General features: G+C 41.7%; 1 protein-coding gene and 1 long non-coding RNA gene across 2 annotated transcripts in view; one reads left to right on the top strand and one right to left on the bottom strand.

Moving 5' to 3' along the window:
- The window catches only part of LOC119486577, a 341860-nt gene that overhangs the window by 273196 nt on the left and 50718 nt on the right, over positions 1-17946 (top strand). The gene's annotated exons all lie outside the window — the stretch shown is intronic.
- The window catches only part of pdhx (pyruvate dehydrogenase complex component X), a 34258-nt gene continuing 23793 nt past the window's right edge, over positions 7482-17946 (bottom strand). The window contains exons 8-11 of the mRNA XM_037766754.1: positions 16805-16863; positions 14360-14518; positions 9317-9381; positions 7482-8405 (exon numbers count right to left, since the gene is read on the bottom strand). Coding sequence (XP_037622682.1) covers positions 8150-8405; positions 9317-9381; positions 14360-14518; positions 16805-16863 — 539 coding nt within the window. The 3' untranslated portion in view covers positions 7482-8149. The remainder of the gene's footprint in view (positions 8406-9316; positions 9382-14359; positions 14519-16804; positions 16864-17946) is intronic.

The following is a 17946-nucleotide window of genomic DNA, read 5'->3' as shown; positions in this document are numbered from 1 at the left end:
CAGCATTTCCAGCTCATTTAGCCTATATCAGGATGGGACAAACAGGGACAATTGGGGTAATGGGTAAAACAACAAAAAATCACACGAACACAGATGGAAGATATACTTCAATGCTTCTCAACCGGAAACTAAATGCAAATGTCAACATGCTTACATGCTCAAAATGACAAATCTAAAATGGACCATGAATGTCCACATTTCATAGCAACCATCCAGCATCCAGTTGTTGATATTTTACTCAAAAACACAAATGTCAACCTCATGGTGGCGCTAGAGGGAAAGTCAGGGGATCATCAATGTTATTAAGATACATCATCTGGGAACCATTAATGTATGTGAAAAAAAAAATGAACGTGATGAAGTGCCCTCTAGGGCGCCCTTCCAGTGGAGAAAATGTGCCGAAATGTCCTCCAGGGTGCCCTTCCAGTGGAGAAAATATAACAAAGTGCCGTCTAGGGTGCTCTTCCAGTGGAGAAAACATGATGAAGTACCCTCTAGGGTGCCCTTCCAGTGGAGAAAATGTGACGAAGTGCCCTCTGGGGTGCCCTTCCAGTGGAGAAAACGTGATGAAGTGCCCTCTAGGTGCCCTTCCAGTGGAGAAAACGTGATGAAGTGCCCTCTAGGTGCCCTTCCAGTGGAGAAAACGTGATGAAGTACCCTCTAAGGTGCCCTTCCAGTGGAGAAAACATGACGAAGTACCCTCTAGGGTGCCCTTCCAGTGGAGAAAATGTGACGAAGTGCCCTCTGGGGTGCCCTTCCAGTGGGGAAAACGTGGTGAAGTGCCCTCTAGGACGAAATGCACTAATGGGTAACCTTAAAATGGAAAAAAAACATGATGCAGTGCCATAAAGGCTGCCCTATACATACTAGAAACCTTTCTGTGAGCTTGTGCCCCACTGCCACAGACAGCCTGAGTCCGCCACTGTTGCCATCCCTATTGCCGCATCACTAACATGGCTAAAAATACCAGGATACATCAGAACTGAGACTGCCATCAGAGCCGCAAACATAATCCCCATCACACAGATAATAATGAAATAAACATGCAGGCAAAGGAAAAAGTGGAATTCATAGCTGAACAATGCTGAACACAAGGCATGTACTCCAAATAGGTCAAGACAATAGGTCAGGACTAGACCCTGGACTTCCCTCAGCCTCACCTCCGGTTTGGTAACAAACCACTGACAAGAGCAAAAGGTCAAGTGGTTCCACAAGGGGCCATGAAAAACAGAGAGATTGATGGTCTTTGGTTAAACACAAAGCATGTTCACATTTAGTTTAAGGAACATATTAAAGAAATAACTAAGAATTTCACACTGACTGCTGGCTATGATTTCGCACACAGATTACAGTTAGGCCTATATGTTTTCTGACGACTGAATTCGCACCCACCATGATTTCACCAGAAAGATTCACACTTCCTACCCTACAGATACAAGTCACTTCCTGTTTTAGCTGTTGCCATAGTGAAACATGTTTAGTTCATCTGAAGCAACTGCCAAAAAAAAAAAAAAATGTCACAGTTTTTTTCCTCCATGTAAACCACATTGAATGTTCCCCTGTGTACATGACATGTGTTACATAACTAAAGTGTGCCTTGCCTGCATAAATACGTTGCCTGTGATATGAAAACTAATGTAAATATGCAGGCTATAAACTTAAAATTGATTTATAGTGCAATCGATTAAGGTACAGCTGCAAATGAAACAATAAAACAGTGACAGTAAGATACAGACAGATTGGATGATAAGAAATAGATCGTACTAGACAGAGAAGGAAACAGAGTGACAGAGAGACTCTGAAGACGAATGATTATCCAGCCTTCAGAACAATGTCTGTCCTAGTTTCTCTCTCTGGAGAAACAACTTTGAGAGAAACTGCAAAGACGATCCACTCCTTTAATGAATAGTTGGGTGAATGTGTAACATTTTCTGTGATTGATTAATCTCTTTTCAGACCGCTGAACATACAAACCGTCCCATGTAGGGTCAAACACTTGAGCGACTGAAAACGACACAAAAAGCTCGATCACCCTCAGTCTATAGAAGTAAAATAAACATGTTCACCTTGAACTCATCATGTTTAAGGGCTTGTGTGAACATGACTAAGTGAGTAAGTAGATCATTAAGTCTCATTGATGGGTGAAGTGGCTTCGAAAGAAGATGTCGAAAAGACAGCTTGTCTGTAACCAAACAGTTAACCGAGGGTTATTATCTGTGCTGTGTGACGTTAAAGCGGCGCAAAAAAAGAAAAACACAGGCTGTGAACAGCTGTATACTGGGCATGACTAAAGCTTAAATTAAACATCAGACTGCTGAGTCAGCCAAGACGCATCCAGCAAAGAAAAAAAATTCCATGATGGTTATTCACTGAGGACACACACACATGTGCGCTCTCACCAGACGCCCTTGTGGTTGGGAACCGTTGTGGTATAACGGCCGGCTAATGGCACCTCCTCAGCATTCCTGTTAGGTAACGTGCCTTTTTCCCTCCGACCGGCGCAGTCACTGGATTGCGACTAGATTGCTAAGATGTCCATATACGTACAGAGCAAGCGAGACGAAATCCATCATTCGCTGTCTTAACATCCAGTGAATATGAGTATTTGCACAGATGTGGTGCAGGGATGAGAACAACATGGTGTGCAGCTGGTGACAAAGACACATTTTTAACCTGATCCACCTACAGATGAACATGTGATCTGTTGGCATTTGTTAGACATATGTTTCTGAAAACTTCCTGTTACTATTTCCTGTTCTCTGGAACTACTGAGTGGCAACCAGAAGTGTATCTATGCTGTGCTGTGGGGGTGGGGGGGGGAGGGAGGTCGTCAGGAGTGTGGCCGATGGATGAGCTCTGCCTCGCCCTGCAGTGTCTCGGGCTGAATGAGCTATCCCGGCGTCACGGTAGCATGACTGGGCTGCTTCAAAAGGCCGGGCTTTGTGCAACAACAACAGAGCAAAGGGCCTCGCTTGTGTTTGGGTGCTGGGACAGCAGAGCGGGCGTGTTTGGACAGTGAGTGTCACAGAGTACTGTATAGTCATCAGGAATGTCTTGTGTCATCCCCTCATCTACTCTCAGTCAGCACAGTGATGATAAACCACAGCGAGCATAGGTGAAATGTTCGCAGATGCTATAACGTCAGTTTCTGGTTAATTTACACCTGCTTCCTTTCAGAACCCTCAAACGGGATGTCTTTAAGTTGAGTGGAAAAAGAGGCTTTTCTAAGAAATGACATCAAGGTCTAAATGTAGTAGAATGCAGACAGAAGAAGGAAGAGGAAGCACGAGGTGGCAATCTTACAGCCGGGCTTTTGCGAGCAAAGTCTGCAAAAGACGACTGAATAGAGAAGTGCTGGTAGTAAGGGAAAACGGGGAGACCAGAGGAAATCCTGTCAACAATGGTTGAACAAACTTGAGCGTGAGATAATGTGGACGAGAGCAAGCCTCTCACCAACGCTGGTGATCACTCGCAAAGCCTGTTCACACAGGGAAATATGTGTCTCTCCCACTCTGTGTGTGTGTGGGAGACCAAAAAAAGAGACTGGGAGGGACTCCTGAGAGGCAAAACAGACTAAAATGGGTCATTATTGGATGAAAAAAACATCAAGCTCCTTTTATAAGTGAGGAAATTATTCATCATTGATCCTTATTTTATCCTCCACAACACTACCTTCCTTGAGAAGACAGAAAGATCCGTTAAAAATCCATTTGATTTCATCTGAAAGCCTTAGGATTGTTAATAAATGAATACTTCCGAGCTTTGATACTGCCCAGGAGGACTAGGAGGGGATGGGTGCAGGCGTAGTAAAAGGGTGGGGTAGCAGACTGGTGCTCCCAGCCCCTCAATGGATGTGTAGCGGAAACCCTTCAAACATGGAACCAACACATTCATCAGACGACGCATCTGAAGGACGTCCAAATATCAGCACAACAGAAGTGCACACTCGCCCACTTCGGTCTCCATGGCAACTGCCTCCGTCTCTCCGCACCATGCTGTGTGTCCATGAGTCTGACCTACACGCCAGCGCGAGCCCCCGCAACCATCTTCAAGACCTCGCGCGCACAGTTAATCAAAACCTCGGCGGGGACCAATCTGACTCCTTCTGTCTGGTGGCTCTCTTATCCAGTTGTTACACATAACAAGATCGCTGGGCAGAGATTTATGGGCGGCAGTCAGAGGAGTAAATGTCAACACTGTGACAGGAAAAAGCCGAGGAAATGTCAGAATCTGTTTTGCTGCTTTTTCGCGGCGCTGATATTTGGAAGAGCATTGTTCAACTGCTCTGCTTAGCAGTCCCGGCAGCTTGTCAAGATGATAGCAGAATGTGATACAGCACGGAGGTCTAATAAAGGAACATGATTTCACCATCTTGACAAACAACCAAGGGCATATTAGGATAGAAAACAAGGATATTGCATCAACAGCAAGAATAGTTTACTTCATCACAAATATTAGGCCTGAAGGATATTGCATACCGATGACACAAAGAGCCTTTTTGTCCCAACATCTCATTACACTAGGCGGTACGGTAGCACAAGACCATGAGACCACTGATTTCTAGAGGAAAATCCCACATGGTTATCACCAGGTCTGAGCAATGCATCCCTGTTTTCCTGTTAATTTAGAGCTGGGATAACAGATCTGCCATCTCATATCAGAGTGTTTAAAAAACTCAAATTACCTACCACTTCCTGCCATTTTACCATGTGTTTTTTGATGTGCTTTGATGGCAGCTTACACATTGGTTTTGCCTTCTTAAGCAGCCGTTTCAATTTCGGAACCTGACTTGATCCCAGGTTGATCTGTGAAGCTACTACTATCTCTTCCAAGCAGCTGGGGAAGTTGTGCACACAGATAAATACTGCTGCACAATGCAGCGGTTTGGATTATGAGCCGAGTAATAACATATTTATATTCTATAAGGAGGAGATAAGTGGAAGTAAGGGGTTAGTCTGAGGCTGAACAGAGATGATGTCAGATGATGGAATGATTATAGCTTACAAAACTGAAAGATTAAAAAAAGCAAATGCTTGGTATGACTGATGAAAAGGTAATGTTTACGGTGACATTTCAAGTTGATCAAATCACAAACAATAAGAAAGACGTGACAGAACATCAAAAAACTGCATGTGCACATTGTTGTGCAAGCTTAAATGTTAAAGGGCACCGTTTTTGTCCTCTCCTCACTTTTTATTTGAGTGTACCTTCCATCACCGTGGTAACTAGCACTGTGGAAGGTGTATGTGTGTGTTGCAAATGGCTGACAGAACAGTGGACATACTGTAGAAAACAGCTGTGCTGTGCCAATTGCCTCTTGCCCCCCTCCAAGCCCCCATCCCTATGTACCCTGCCTGTATATGTCCTTCCTCAACACAGAATTCACACATCTCTATCTGATTCCACAGCAACCACAGAACAAAATGTCCTCGCTCTACAGTCACTGAAAAAGGGGAAGTACGTGAAGAGTTGTGGTAAAAGCAATATACCATGGAAAAGGGAACTATCAGAACGACATTTTCACTACAACCCCGGCCGTAATAACATTAAATATTAATACAGTTCCTGTACCTCTTTTCCATTGCTACCAGCATAATCCACCTTAGGTCATTTATATTCTGAGTTAAAAATGTAGAAACCCCATATTGTAAATCAGCAGCTCATAAAGAAGTGTCTTAAACCTGCAGTAGGCAGAATATTGTTTGGCATCTTTGGGCAAAAATAACATAATAACCTTTCAGCATATTGTAATTCAAGTGTTCTGAGAGATAACTAGACTTCTGCACCTCCTCATGGCTCTGTTTTCAGGCTTTAAAACATCTAGCAGGCTTTTTGGCACCAGATACCTGCAAGCTACATAATAAACTCAGAAAAAAAAGTTTGGAAATTTGTGTTTGGTGGATTATTTCTCTGTTGTTACAATGCTAACTGGCATTGTATTTTACATCGTTGGAAAGCCTGTTTATTTACCTTCACATGATGTCCAACTTGTGTCTCATGCATTTGTGGGATGAGCAGCACAGCTGATTATGTGGGTAGCGCCCAAGAAACATTTGCCAAAATGCTATGCCAATGGTAAACAGGGCATTCTCCTGTTGGTGTTGACTCTTGTTTTGAGTTGTTTGGTGGATTGGATGATTGAACTCTCTATCAGTAACAAGGAACAAACAAGACATATTGGCTATTTTACACTTTATTCATTTAATACAATATGTCAGGAGCCTCAGTAGTCAGCCTGGCACCTCCTCCTCATGCTGGTCACCAACCTGGCCGTTCCGTTCTCTCTACTCCCACATTGTGGAGGTAGTCTGTGATAACCCTGGCTCTGTGGGGGCGAGTGTTGTCATCTTGGAGGATGAAGTTAGGTCCCAGATTGTAGAGATATGGGATCGCCACTGGCTGCAGAATCTCATCCCGATATCTCACTGCATTGAGATGGCCTTCAATGATGACAAGCCTTGTTTTGCCAGTGACATCATTGAGGGAACACACAACCACGCTGGCTGACCTGCAACGAATCCTGGTTGAGGAATGGAACGCCATCCCACAGCAACATGTGACCAGGTTGGTGACCAGCATGAGGAGGAGGTGCCAGGCTGTTGTGGCTGCGTATGGATCTTCCACCGCTACTGAAGCTTCTGACGGTGTATTAAATGGATAAAGTGTAAAATTGCCAATATGTCTTGTTTGTTCCTTGTTACTGATAGAGAGTTCAATCATCCAATCCACCAAACAACTCAAAACAAGAGTCAACACCAACAGGAGAATACACTGTTTACCATTGGCATAGCATTTTGGCAAATGTTTCTTGGGCGCTACCCACATAATCAGCTGTGCTGCTCATCCCACAAATGCATGAGACACAAGTTGGACATCATGTGAAGGTAAATAAACAGGCTTTCCAACGATGTAAAATACAATGCCAGTTAGCATTGTAACAACAGAGAAATAATCCACCAAACACAAATTTCCAAACTTTTTTTTCCGAGTTCACATTGCTTTTCCCTTTACATGCTCCAATTCTACCTACTTCAGCTTTAAGAGCAAGGTCTTTGCCTTGTCAAACTGCATCAACATCACTCATAATCTCATCGCCGCAGCTTGTAGCACTGTGTGGTGTGTAAAATTTTAATTTAAACTGAGAAACAACTTTCCCCATTTCACCAGCTTCAAAAAGAAACAACACCAAACACCCTGCTTACGCCTATCTAGGATAAGCTCTGCCCGGCCGGTGCTGATACATATGTAAACAGCTGTTCAGCCCACGCTTACAGCGAAGATAAACATCTGCCAGCAGAGACTGACCTGTATACTAAGCCCAGCAAATTATCCTAATTGGCTTCTATGAAATAATTGTGTAATCTCTTTAGATTCTAATTAAATAGAAGCAGAAACACACACACTCACACACATCTGTGGTTTCCCTGGTAGCTGTGTGCATGACGGTGGGGAGAAACGTGTTTTAATGAGGCTCACAGACATTTCAAGGTGGAACAGTGTGTTTTATTGGCATCTAAGGTAACCAAATTGTTGTATTTATTTTTTAAAGATAAGTTTACAGGGACGTCACAACTGTTTTTAAATAAGTTACAATGTATTAACATGAATGCTTGATTAAGTTCTTGAGTTCTGTAACAACAGGAAATGGCTCATGTGGGTTTGCCCTCATCGGATACCGCATTGCCACACGGATGTTCAGTGATAAAAATATTTTTTTTTTTAGTGTACCACTTGCACGAATATTAATAGTGACGCAGGTTAGATGCACAGGAACTGAAAAATAGAACTTGAACTGGAATAACCACTTCATATTTATAAATATATACACATGTCTCACTGGTGTGACAGAACAACCACACCTATTCCATTATGTGGGATGCACCCCGCTATGCAACTTCTGTCTTGGTAATATTTGGCTGCACTGCTACAATCCTTTAGCACTCTAGCAGAAGCCCAGTTTAACTCCTCCATCACAAAGCCTGCTGATTACCTGGCAGAAGCAAAACCACAAACACAAGTTTACACAACCCTACTTTAAGCCTTAATCCAAGCACGAACAGGAGTCAACTTTTTAAGAGCTCTCTCCCGAGACAGGCTTTGTCATGCAGGTGTATCTTGCTTTGTCCCTTTTTATACAGCTATCTCACTTTCAGGCTAGCGCCATGCGTTGCGGTTGTTCTAGGTTGCAGCGGAATTTATCTAGAAACCGTGAGGCTAACTCGTCATCCACTAGCCGTCCGTCGCTGGACAGTGTAACCGTCATCAGCTGCTGGGTGCGCAGCGTCTGGTCGTCCTCGCACAGCCGCAGCTCGGACCTTGAGGTCCCGACGGCGAGGATGCACGCCTGGGGAGGGTTGATCACGGCGCTGAAGCCGGTGATGCCGAACATCCCCAGGTTAGATATACTGCCAGCGAGAGAAAAAGAGAAAGGAGGGAGGGGAAGGGATGAGAGAAGAGACACATATTACATCATTAGTCTAGCTCAGCAGGGGAGAAAATGCATAAAAATCAACTAAGCGGGCGTAATGGAGGCTCTAAAACCGGCTCCTTGATGCAAAACAGAACATTACCTCGTAGAGCGAGTGAATAAAAATGAGGAAAAATTAAGTTTATCAATATAATTGGCTGTGAACATCTTATTTTACAAAATAGAACACTGATTGGTAAAGATTAACACAGCAGCACCGCCCTCCAAGTCTCTCCCTAAATGTTGTGAGCAAGACTGACTCGAGGGCAGTTTGCTGTTTGCCTTTAATGAGAATTGTAGCTCAGGGGGATGGGAAAAAAACGAACGGAGGAACGGCGTACACATATATCCTCAGGAGGACAAAGAGGGCTGCATCTCCATAGGAATCCATCGCTCTTGCCTGACACAGAAACCCCATTTATGTCTAAATGACACCATTAATTCTAATGAGTTAAAAAGCCTTCCTTCCTCTTTTCTGCAATTGATGGCACCGTAACTGATGGTACTTGTCGCCCAAGACCACATTCAGTTCAGGCCCCCGTACGAAATGTAGAATATGCATAATATATTGACTATCTGTCAAACCAGATTTAAGTCATAATAGCGGAAATTTATGATGGCTATCTCACCGCTGAGCTACAGAGGAAATTGCGAAATAGAATGAGGTGTTAGAGATGAAAGGGCAAATGTTCCCACATATAAAAAGGTCAGTTTATTGAATTGAGAAAATTGACAGAGTTATACTAATGATTGAAGTGGAAAATAACATTAGGTTTTAATAATGTTATGACTCTTCCATACGCCTCTTCTTTACCCAATAGATGATGTGTGTCTTACTGTAGGTTTTACCTGAATGAGCCTCCCATGTACTCCTCTGGTAGAAGTTTCCCATCTCGAGCCTTCTGGGCCAGCGCCTGTGGAAACATTACATGTCACTCAAAAAACTGTTAAGCTTAGTGTCAGAGAAGACAAAGATCCAAGCAGATTCTTGGACAGGATGCAGGATAAATACAGTGATAAAGAAAAGCACACATGATATGTGACATAGAACACAAAGATAGTATCCAAATCATTAAAAAAATACACGTTAGATATCACCAGAGCTCCTGATTTGTCCACGGGAATAAATACATGAGCACCCAGTATTGGCTAGTTAGTTTGTCGGGAAGGAGGCTAAATAATGCTCCAAACCTATAGGCTACATTTTAGTGAGGAAAAACTGGCATGGCCATTTTCAGAGGTGTCCCTTGATCTCCGACCTCAAGATATCAGAATGAAAATGGGTTGTATGGGTACCCAAGAGTCTCCCCTTTACAGACATGCCCACTTTATGATAATCTCATGCAGATTTGAGCTAAAACCCATGCAGTACCATTGCATGCAGTACTAATGTGTTATTTTCGCCTATTCTAAAAATGGTATATTTGAATATCGCTGCATACTGGGGCCCTAAACAGTCTTGGAAATGCATAAATTAGGTATCACTGGAAATGAACCCAATTGTATTCAGCAGGTGGGTTTAAGGGGTTAACTATATAAAAGCTAAAATAATATTCAACTAGGAGAACTGGGGATCCTAGTACCATTTTGCATCTTAGCAATACCATACAATAGGTGTTTACTTTTGGCCCGGGGCTCACCATTGAATTCCAGTTTTGGCCCTCCAAGGGAAAAGGTTTGGGCACCCCTGTCACCAAAGTCAGCAGGATTCATCCTCTAGATACCATGAGTATCTGTACAATAATCTGCACCTGTCCATCAAGTACATGTTCAGATATTTCACAGGATAAGTGAAAACTTTGACCTGCTGGTGGCGCTACAAGAAAACTCAGGGAATCACCAAATTCATCATCTTGGGACCATGGACATCTGTACAGTATTGCATGGCAATCCATCCAATAGTTGTTGAGATTAGAACTGCAACAAATAATCGATTACTTGTCAACTATTAATTTATCGGCAACTATGTTGATAATCGAGTTTGAGTGATCTTTTAAGAAAAAAAAAGTAAAAATGATCTGATTCCAGATTCTCAAAAGTGAGTATTTTCTGGTTTCTTTCCTCCTCTATGACAGTAAACTGAATATCTTTGAGTTGTGGACAAAACAAGACATTTGAGAACATAATTTTGGGCTCTGGGAAACACTGATTGACATGTTTCACCATTTTCTGACATTTTATAGACCAAACAACTAGAAAATAATCAACAGATTAATTGACGATGAATATAATTGCCAGTTGCAGCCCTAGTTGAGATTTGCTGCTCCAGAGTGGTGGGCCAACCAAGCCACAGACCATCCGACAACACCATCCATAGAGCCATGCCACTATCATAGTTAAAAAGCTTAAAAAAAGACCAAATGGACTATATACGAGTAAAGCTAGTGGACACCAATACATATTCAAATGAATGCCATGTTCTGCTGTACTGAGAGTAGACTATGCCTTGTCTATCCAAACTAGTCAACAAGCCACAACAGACATTCTCCTAAAGTGTTGCAAGCCTCTTCGGTCATAGTTTGAAACCATTCAGACCTTTCAGGTGAAAGGCCACAGGGTACATCTTTCAAATATCATGTTCAAGAAAATGATGGAATGTCCAACAGCAAAGCACTGAGATAAATGGAAACTATCAGACTGTGCATTGCTAAAATGAAGAAAGGGAATTGATAACTCCCAGAAGGGAAGAAGACACATCTGGCGAAGAACATAGCAGCTAGTTTCCTCTGTGCAGTCTTGTTCTATCAGGGCATGAATGAGAGTGACAACCTTGGGGAAAACACAATGTATTTGTCAATGAAGAACGCTGATGGTATTGTCTCTGGTGTAGGAATGTGTGCATGAATGTGATCCACCAGACGTGATTCTCTCAACAATACACAACTCTACAACAGATCAAGTATGAGCTTTTAAATCTGTTAAAAATACAGGCTACATTATACCACAGACCTTGGTGAAATACCAAGGCTGAAAAGCTATCATTGAATTTCTCTTTTTTTCCCAGGTCCTTCCTCTCAGTCGGGACTGCTGGATGGCCAACCGCATCTTTATTCAACATGAACTTTATTCAAATGGAAATGTACTTAAAGGTTAATGCGGGGACACAACCAACACAGAAAGTGGAGAATGACTCAGAGCTTCGTGAAACACAGTGGGACATGGTGGGCACATTTGAGATAAGAGCTCTCAGTGCAAAAAAAACTCGCTGATGTTCCACTCCGTCACATCAATAGCCAGCGGCGACCTCTCGATGCTTCACTCAAAACCACATGTTGGTTTTAATTTGAGACCAATAAGAAGACAAATGTAGATCCAACTTAAGGCGGCAGCAGCAGCGTGACTAGACTGAGCAGCAGTGGGTGGCGAGGCTCATTTTGAAGCCTTAAGTGGACTGAAATGTCTGCAGTGTTAGTGCCCATGCTTTATAGCAGCTATTGTGTGTGTGTGTGTGTGTGTGTGTGTGTGTGTGTGCACACTAATGATGTAATGCAGATATTTGATCGCCTAACAGACATTACAGTGTTTGACTTGAAGTCATCAAAATAGTTTAATAGATCAACATAGATAACAAAAATGCAGCACACTATCTTTTGCTCTGGGACTCGCCACAGGGACAAACTAATGTTACTAAGGGTGCATTTCAAAAGTATGAATACAAAGATAAAGACCATATGCAGTTTTGGCTTCTCAAAGGCAATTAGACAGTTTGATTCAAAACTTGAATGCTATTCTGGAAGCAAAAAATAAACATAGACTCATTGGAAAAACATATAAAGAATGTTTTAAGCAACATTATTTTTCACAAATTAACATCACAGATTTACATAACTTGCTGCTTGGACTGTTGGAAAACAACAAAAGTGTAAACAGTAACTGACAAGTTATGCACATACATCTAATATAAAACATTATTTCTTAATTTGCAAGACAATAAACAATCATGTTAAAGATCCAGGCTTTCAATGACACTGTACGTCAACACCAAAATGCATAATATGCGTAAACAGGCTGCTCCACCCAAAGTGTGTGAAGGAGCGCTATTGCAGTTCCTTCCTTCCTGCAGCTGTCAGACTCCACAACCAAAACTGTTCCCAGTAGACCACATACACTTACACACTAAAAACTGACAATAACCTGATAATTTCAGGTGGAATTTCATTTCATTCTCACTGCGCAATATCATTTTTCACTAGTGCAATTTAGTTAATAGTCTGTTTATTGTCAATACTGTATATACTGCTTCTATTTTTATACTTCCTTCTATTTAAATAGTTCATATTTTGTTTCACTTTGTTTAGCTCTTTTTTACTGTGTTAGCATCTTGTTTTTTGCACTATCCCCTTTGCTGCTGTACACTGCAAATTTCCCCACTGCGGGACTAATAAAGGAATATCTTATCTTATCTTATCTTATCTTAATATAGGACACTTTCAATCAAAATACCTATTAAACTGGATAGTACTACTATCATCTAACTTATTATCATGCAACCAGGGTCGCAAGATCATTTCTGGGGGTCGCCAGATGGTTGTGGACAAAAAAAATAAAGATATTAAAAATAAAATAACATACTGTAGACTGGAGAATGTTTTTTTTTTTTTTACATTACATTGCCTGTACCAGTGATACAATTTGCCTCAGAATAAATTTTACTGAGTGTGTTTGTGAGAGTCAAAGTGTGCCTGCACATGACTTTCTGTCGGGGGATTTCCGGCGGGTCAGGGGGAGAAAAAAAAAGTCACGGAGCGCATCAATAATCCACAGTGCCTGGAGCACATTGGACAACGCCTAGCTGTTCAAACTGAGAACCACTGATCTAACTAATTACATTGAAAAACACCTGAACACATAAATGCTGGAATCTAATTAGAAGTATATCTAAAATCTAATTACACACCCACTCACTCCTTCCCTCAACAGCCCTCACTGACACAGAATTACTGTGTCTTTTCCCAAAAACTACCACACATATTCTCACCACTGCCAAGTTGAAATTGCTAGTGTCACTACTACAAATATACTAATATATCTTCTGCCACGGCAACTACGGTTATTGCGTCATTAGGTAGAGAAGCAGTCTGCCAGTTTGACAACAATTTTTCTTTAATGTTTTATGGAAACAGTCTTTCATGTTTCGTTGCCAACAGCTGTCGAATCAGACATCATATCTACACAGAGATAATGGGTGTAAATATGGGCTCTGATCATTTAGGAATATTACATCCGGTCACTGCTGGTGAGAGACATTATGATTATTACCCTCATCATGAGAAATTCATCTATTTCATCTGTGTGTGTGTTTTTAATGAGAAAGAGAGTGAGACGAAATCATCAACTCTGTGTCTGTACATGCATATCAGATTTTGAGAGCTACGCATTTATGTGTTTGTGAATAAACGCCTGAACCCAGCTGTTGACTGTGAGCAGGAGAAAGAGCTGACCATTGTTGCTTTGCGCTCCATCTGTGGCCAGTGACAGCTGAGACTTGCAGCGTAACAACCCCAAAAATCTAACTCTCTAACTAAATCTAATCAGATCTTTCCAGCTGATCTGATATATATATATATATATATATATATAAATAATAAGACAACTGTGCAATAAAGCCAGAAGAGGAGCACAACTCTACAGATGCCCACAGTTTGTTTCCCCATACAGTTGGGCTGCAGTCAAGTCTAAACTCCCTAATCTATTCCCACGAACAAACAGCAAAACTCAATGTCCTCAAGCCACCTCAAGTCACCTCAAGTGATGCACTGAACACCCCCGCCGCTTGAAGTTATGATTTCCCGACAGCAGAGAAAGTATGAGAAAAAATGCCCCTGGTAGAAGGCTCACTCTCACACCAAGGTCACCTTGTAACACATCATAACATAATGGTTTATCTTTTACCTTTATGTTAGCCGAGATCTCCTGGACTCCCTTGTCTGCAGCATCCTTGATGATGGGGGTAATGAGGCCTCTGTCGGTCGCCACTGCGATTGAAATGTGGACTGAATCGAGTGCACAGGGTCCATCGCCAGACCAGGTCACATTCACTTCTGGCATTTCCTAAAATACAAAGTCAGACGTCAGATAGTGAATTATAACTAGACAAAAAGAGATAAAAAGCCTTCCTGCTTTGGTTACACTGTGCTACCGTGCAGTTAATGAGTGTGGAGAAACAAATGAAAGCCTGACACAACACCAAAAATATGTAATTTTCTTTAATATGTAGGTGGTATGCATATGAATCAATTATGATGACATACAGTAAATGTGGGAAAATCATTAATCAATTTGGTGGTGAGTGTATACCCTTGCTACCAGGCCAGCAAATCTAATAACAGCTTCAGGTTATATACGCAGTATATGAAGCATATATAAACTGTAGATTATCTACAGTTTATATATGCTTCACTGCATATATAAACTGTCGATAATCTGATCAATCTGAATAATCTTGATCTTAATAAATCTGCTGTGGTGAAGCCTCAATAATTATATATCTATGTTGAATGCATGGGGAGTGAACACAGAAAGGTTACATCAGCTTACGAAACGTACAGCAGAACACATGCATTGCAAACCAGTTTGTTAAAGAGTAAAACATTGGCCTCAAATGCAGCTTCCTGATGAACTTAGGTCAACTCGGGGGAAAGTACAGTGGCTTTTGGCAATTTTCTGATGTTACACAAGTGAATCCCATGTCTCAGTTTCATGCAGAAGCTGATCCAAAGAGGTGTTCTGACCATGTGGGGGACATCGTGTGTCCGGACTATGAGAGAGCCATGTGGTGATTCGGTATTTTACATTAACATTACCTCGGAAATGTACGCATTCATGTTCCACATTCCTCATATTTTACTGTAACACATACACCAAACAGGTATGAAATGCTGCTACATTAAGGTCAAGCAGCAGCTGAGAAACCTATCTTCCTACAGTGTGTGCATGGTACAATGTCCCGAACCCATGACATCTGGCACATGTTAATGCTTAAGGCCAACACGAATTCAGTAAAGCAGATTCGATCTTCCATGATCGATAGGTGATAAGAATAAGCGGATGATATGCCGTTCTTATCGGATGCTGCCGGGACGTCACTGGCTGGAATAACGAAATTACCACACTTTCCTCAAATCAAACAGCAGCATCTTTATTTACATCATTTATTTTGTGTTTTTTTTCGCTTAGGGAAATGGATGGTTTGAGAGTTTCCTAAGAATTTCCATCAACTGACAGAAAGGAGAACAAAACTGAACACATCTCTGAGTAAATATTTAGTCTTGTTTCATAATAGCAAGGCTACCAGTTGATTCACTGTCTAAATAAGCTAGCAACGAGGACAACATGGAGACCTTGTCGCAGAAGTGATACAGAATTTAGAGTTTAAATGATGAAACCTTGGAAAACTTCATCGCTGTGTGTGTTCAGCAGTGGTTCTCGAACTTTTTCCTTCACCTCTTTGGAGGAAGAAATACTTTTGTATATATATATATATATATATATATTTTTTTTTTTAATCACCCACTTTTTTTAATGACATGACTGGGATGTAATGTTTCTAAATGCTTTCTTAATTTGTTGTGTCTCAATTTATCAGCTGCCGGAGTTTTCAGACATAAAATACACACTGGTCTCTCCTCATCTCCCGCCACCTTCAGTATTATTTACATTTTAATCGTGATAAATGTGATTTATGATGCTGTTCGATTAGTGCTAGACTGCCCCAAGAAAAACATTTTTAACCACAGTGAAACTGTTGTTTTTGAAAGGCTAAACAATAAAAAATATGAACTGAAGCAGAATATTTCATTAGATAAAAACACATAGAGAATTTGGGAAATATAATTTGAATGTCAACGCTATGAATGAAGCTTCAAACCACTCAGTCCATCCCTACATCGTCATATTTTCTTTCGATTACCGTCAGATGAGCGCGTTGTCTTGTTCGTCTCTGAAGCATCGTGCTGTTTTTCTATTTGTCCCTGTCAAATATCTGTCCATTCTGTAAACATACTGACTACCTGTCTGAAAGAACACCATTGCTATAAGATAAAAAATGAGTTTACTGTTCGGCCGTGAAAAAGATGAACTGCGTACCACATTTCCCTCCGGTCACCCGCGCGTCATGTTCCCACTAGTGGGACGCGCCCCACAGTTTGAGAACCACTGGTGTACAGGCTGTGTTAAGCACTGAAATACATAAATGACCAAATACTTGTAGGCATAAAAGTTTAATAACCATGTGTATCATAAATATACACATGGTTAGGGGGTGAATACACAAAGATAAACGGATTAAATTAACACATGACAACAAAAGAAAGAGAAGTGATTGTGAACAATACTTACTTTAAGTGTAACAGCAGCTGCCTTGATAATGAAATCATTAACCGACACTTTGATTTGTTCTGGAAAGACACAGAAGAAACAGTCTGTGAGCTGGATTCAAGCAACAGGTGGACATAATGGTCATGTATTCTGTACAGGAACTGTGAAGTGTGACACATTCCCTCAGTGGGGAGAAAAAACCTCCTATATCTTGCTGACCTATACCCCAACTGATCATTTGCTCCACTCCCCTCTCTCTCCCGTGTGTGTGACACCAGCGGGCCAGGCGGGCTTGGCTTGGCCTGGCATTGCTGCCAACGTGTACTCGTGTCCATTAGTGTGCTACCAGACGGTTATGAATGCTGCGAGCGGGATGATTAACGAGCTAACCGTGAAATCGCGCTGCTCCTGAACAATGAGAGTCCGCAAAAACAACCGGGGGTTGAGAATCCCTCAGTACACACACAACCTCGCTAATAGGTCTGGAATGGCCGCCCCCATTTCCTCCATCACAGAGACAGAGACCCAGAGAGATTTACTGTGGGGTTTGACAAGCTAGGCAAAGTTTAAGCTAAATAAAGCCAATTACGTGATAGCGTGTTGAGCTCAATGTTTAAAAATAGGAAATTGGCAAAGCACTCTTGCTATATCAACAAAAAGAATGTCCCAAAGTAAGCATGGGTTACATTTTAGGAATCTATGAAAAGCAGCCGTTAGGGATAAATATGTTCTTGGCTGAGTATAGCAAAAAAAATGCTAGAGAGTGACTGTTATGAGTGACGCATGGAACAAATGTTCCCTTTCTCTGGTTGTGGTGTAAACCTCCTTCCACCTTAAACACACATATCCTGAAGGCGGTTGCACAAGAAGCTGCGATTTGCTCAACGACAGTTGCTAGGGAAGTCCGTGAAGCTGAGAAAGTGAAAGAAACAGCTAGGTCCTGCTTGTATTCTATTTATTCTCCAAATAATCAAGCTCTCATCCATACAGTACCTACCTTACTGATACTATGTGGATGGATCAAACACTTTTCTACTACGTCACATCGACCTCACAGCCTCACAGAGGCCTTTAATGCTTTTCTTCATCTTGAATACTGACGTTACATAACACAGGATGCACCGAACACTCTGAAGAATCGATCGGAAACACTCCTTCAAGCA

The sequence above is a fragment of the Sebastes umbrosus genome, chromosome 4 (genome assembly GCF_015220745.1).
Source record: "Sebastes umbrosus isolate fSebUmb1 chromosome 4, fSebUmb1.pri, whole genome shotgun sequence".
NCBI classification, from domain to species: Eukaryota; Metazoa; Chordata; class Actinopteri; order Perciformes; family Sebastidae; genus Sebastes; species Sebastes umbrosus.
The sequence above is the reverse complement of the archived record's forward strand: the minus strand, read 5'-3'. Positions and strand labels throughout refer to the sequence as shown.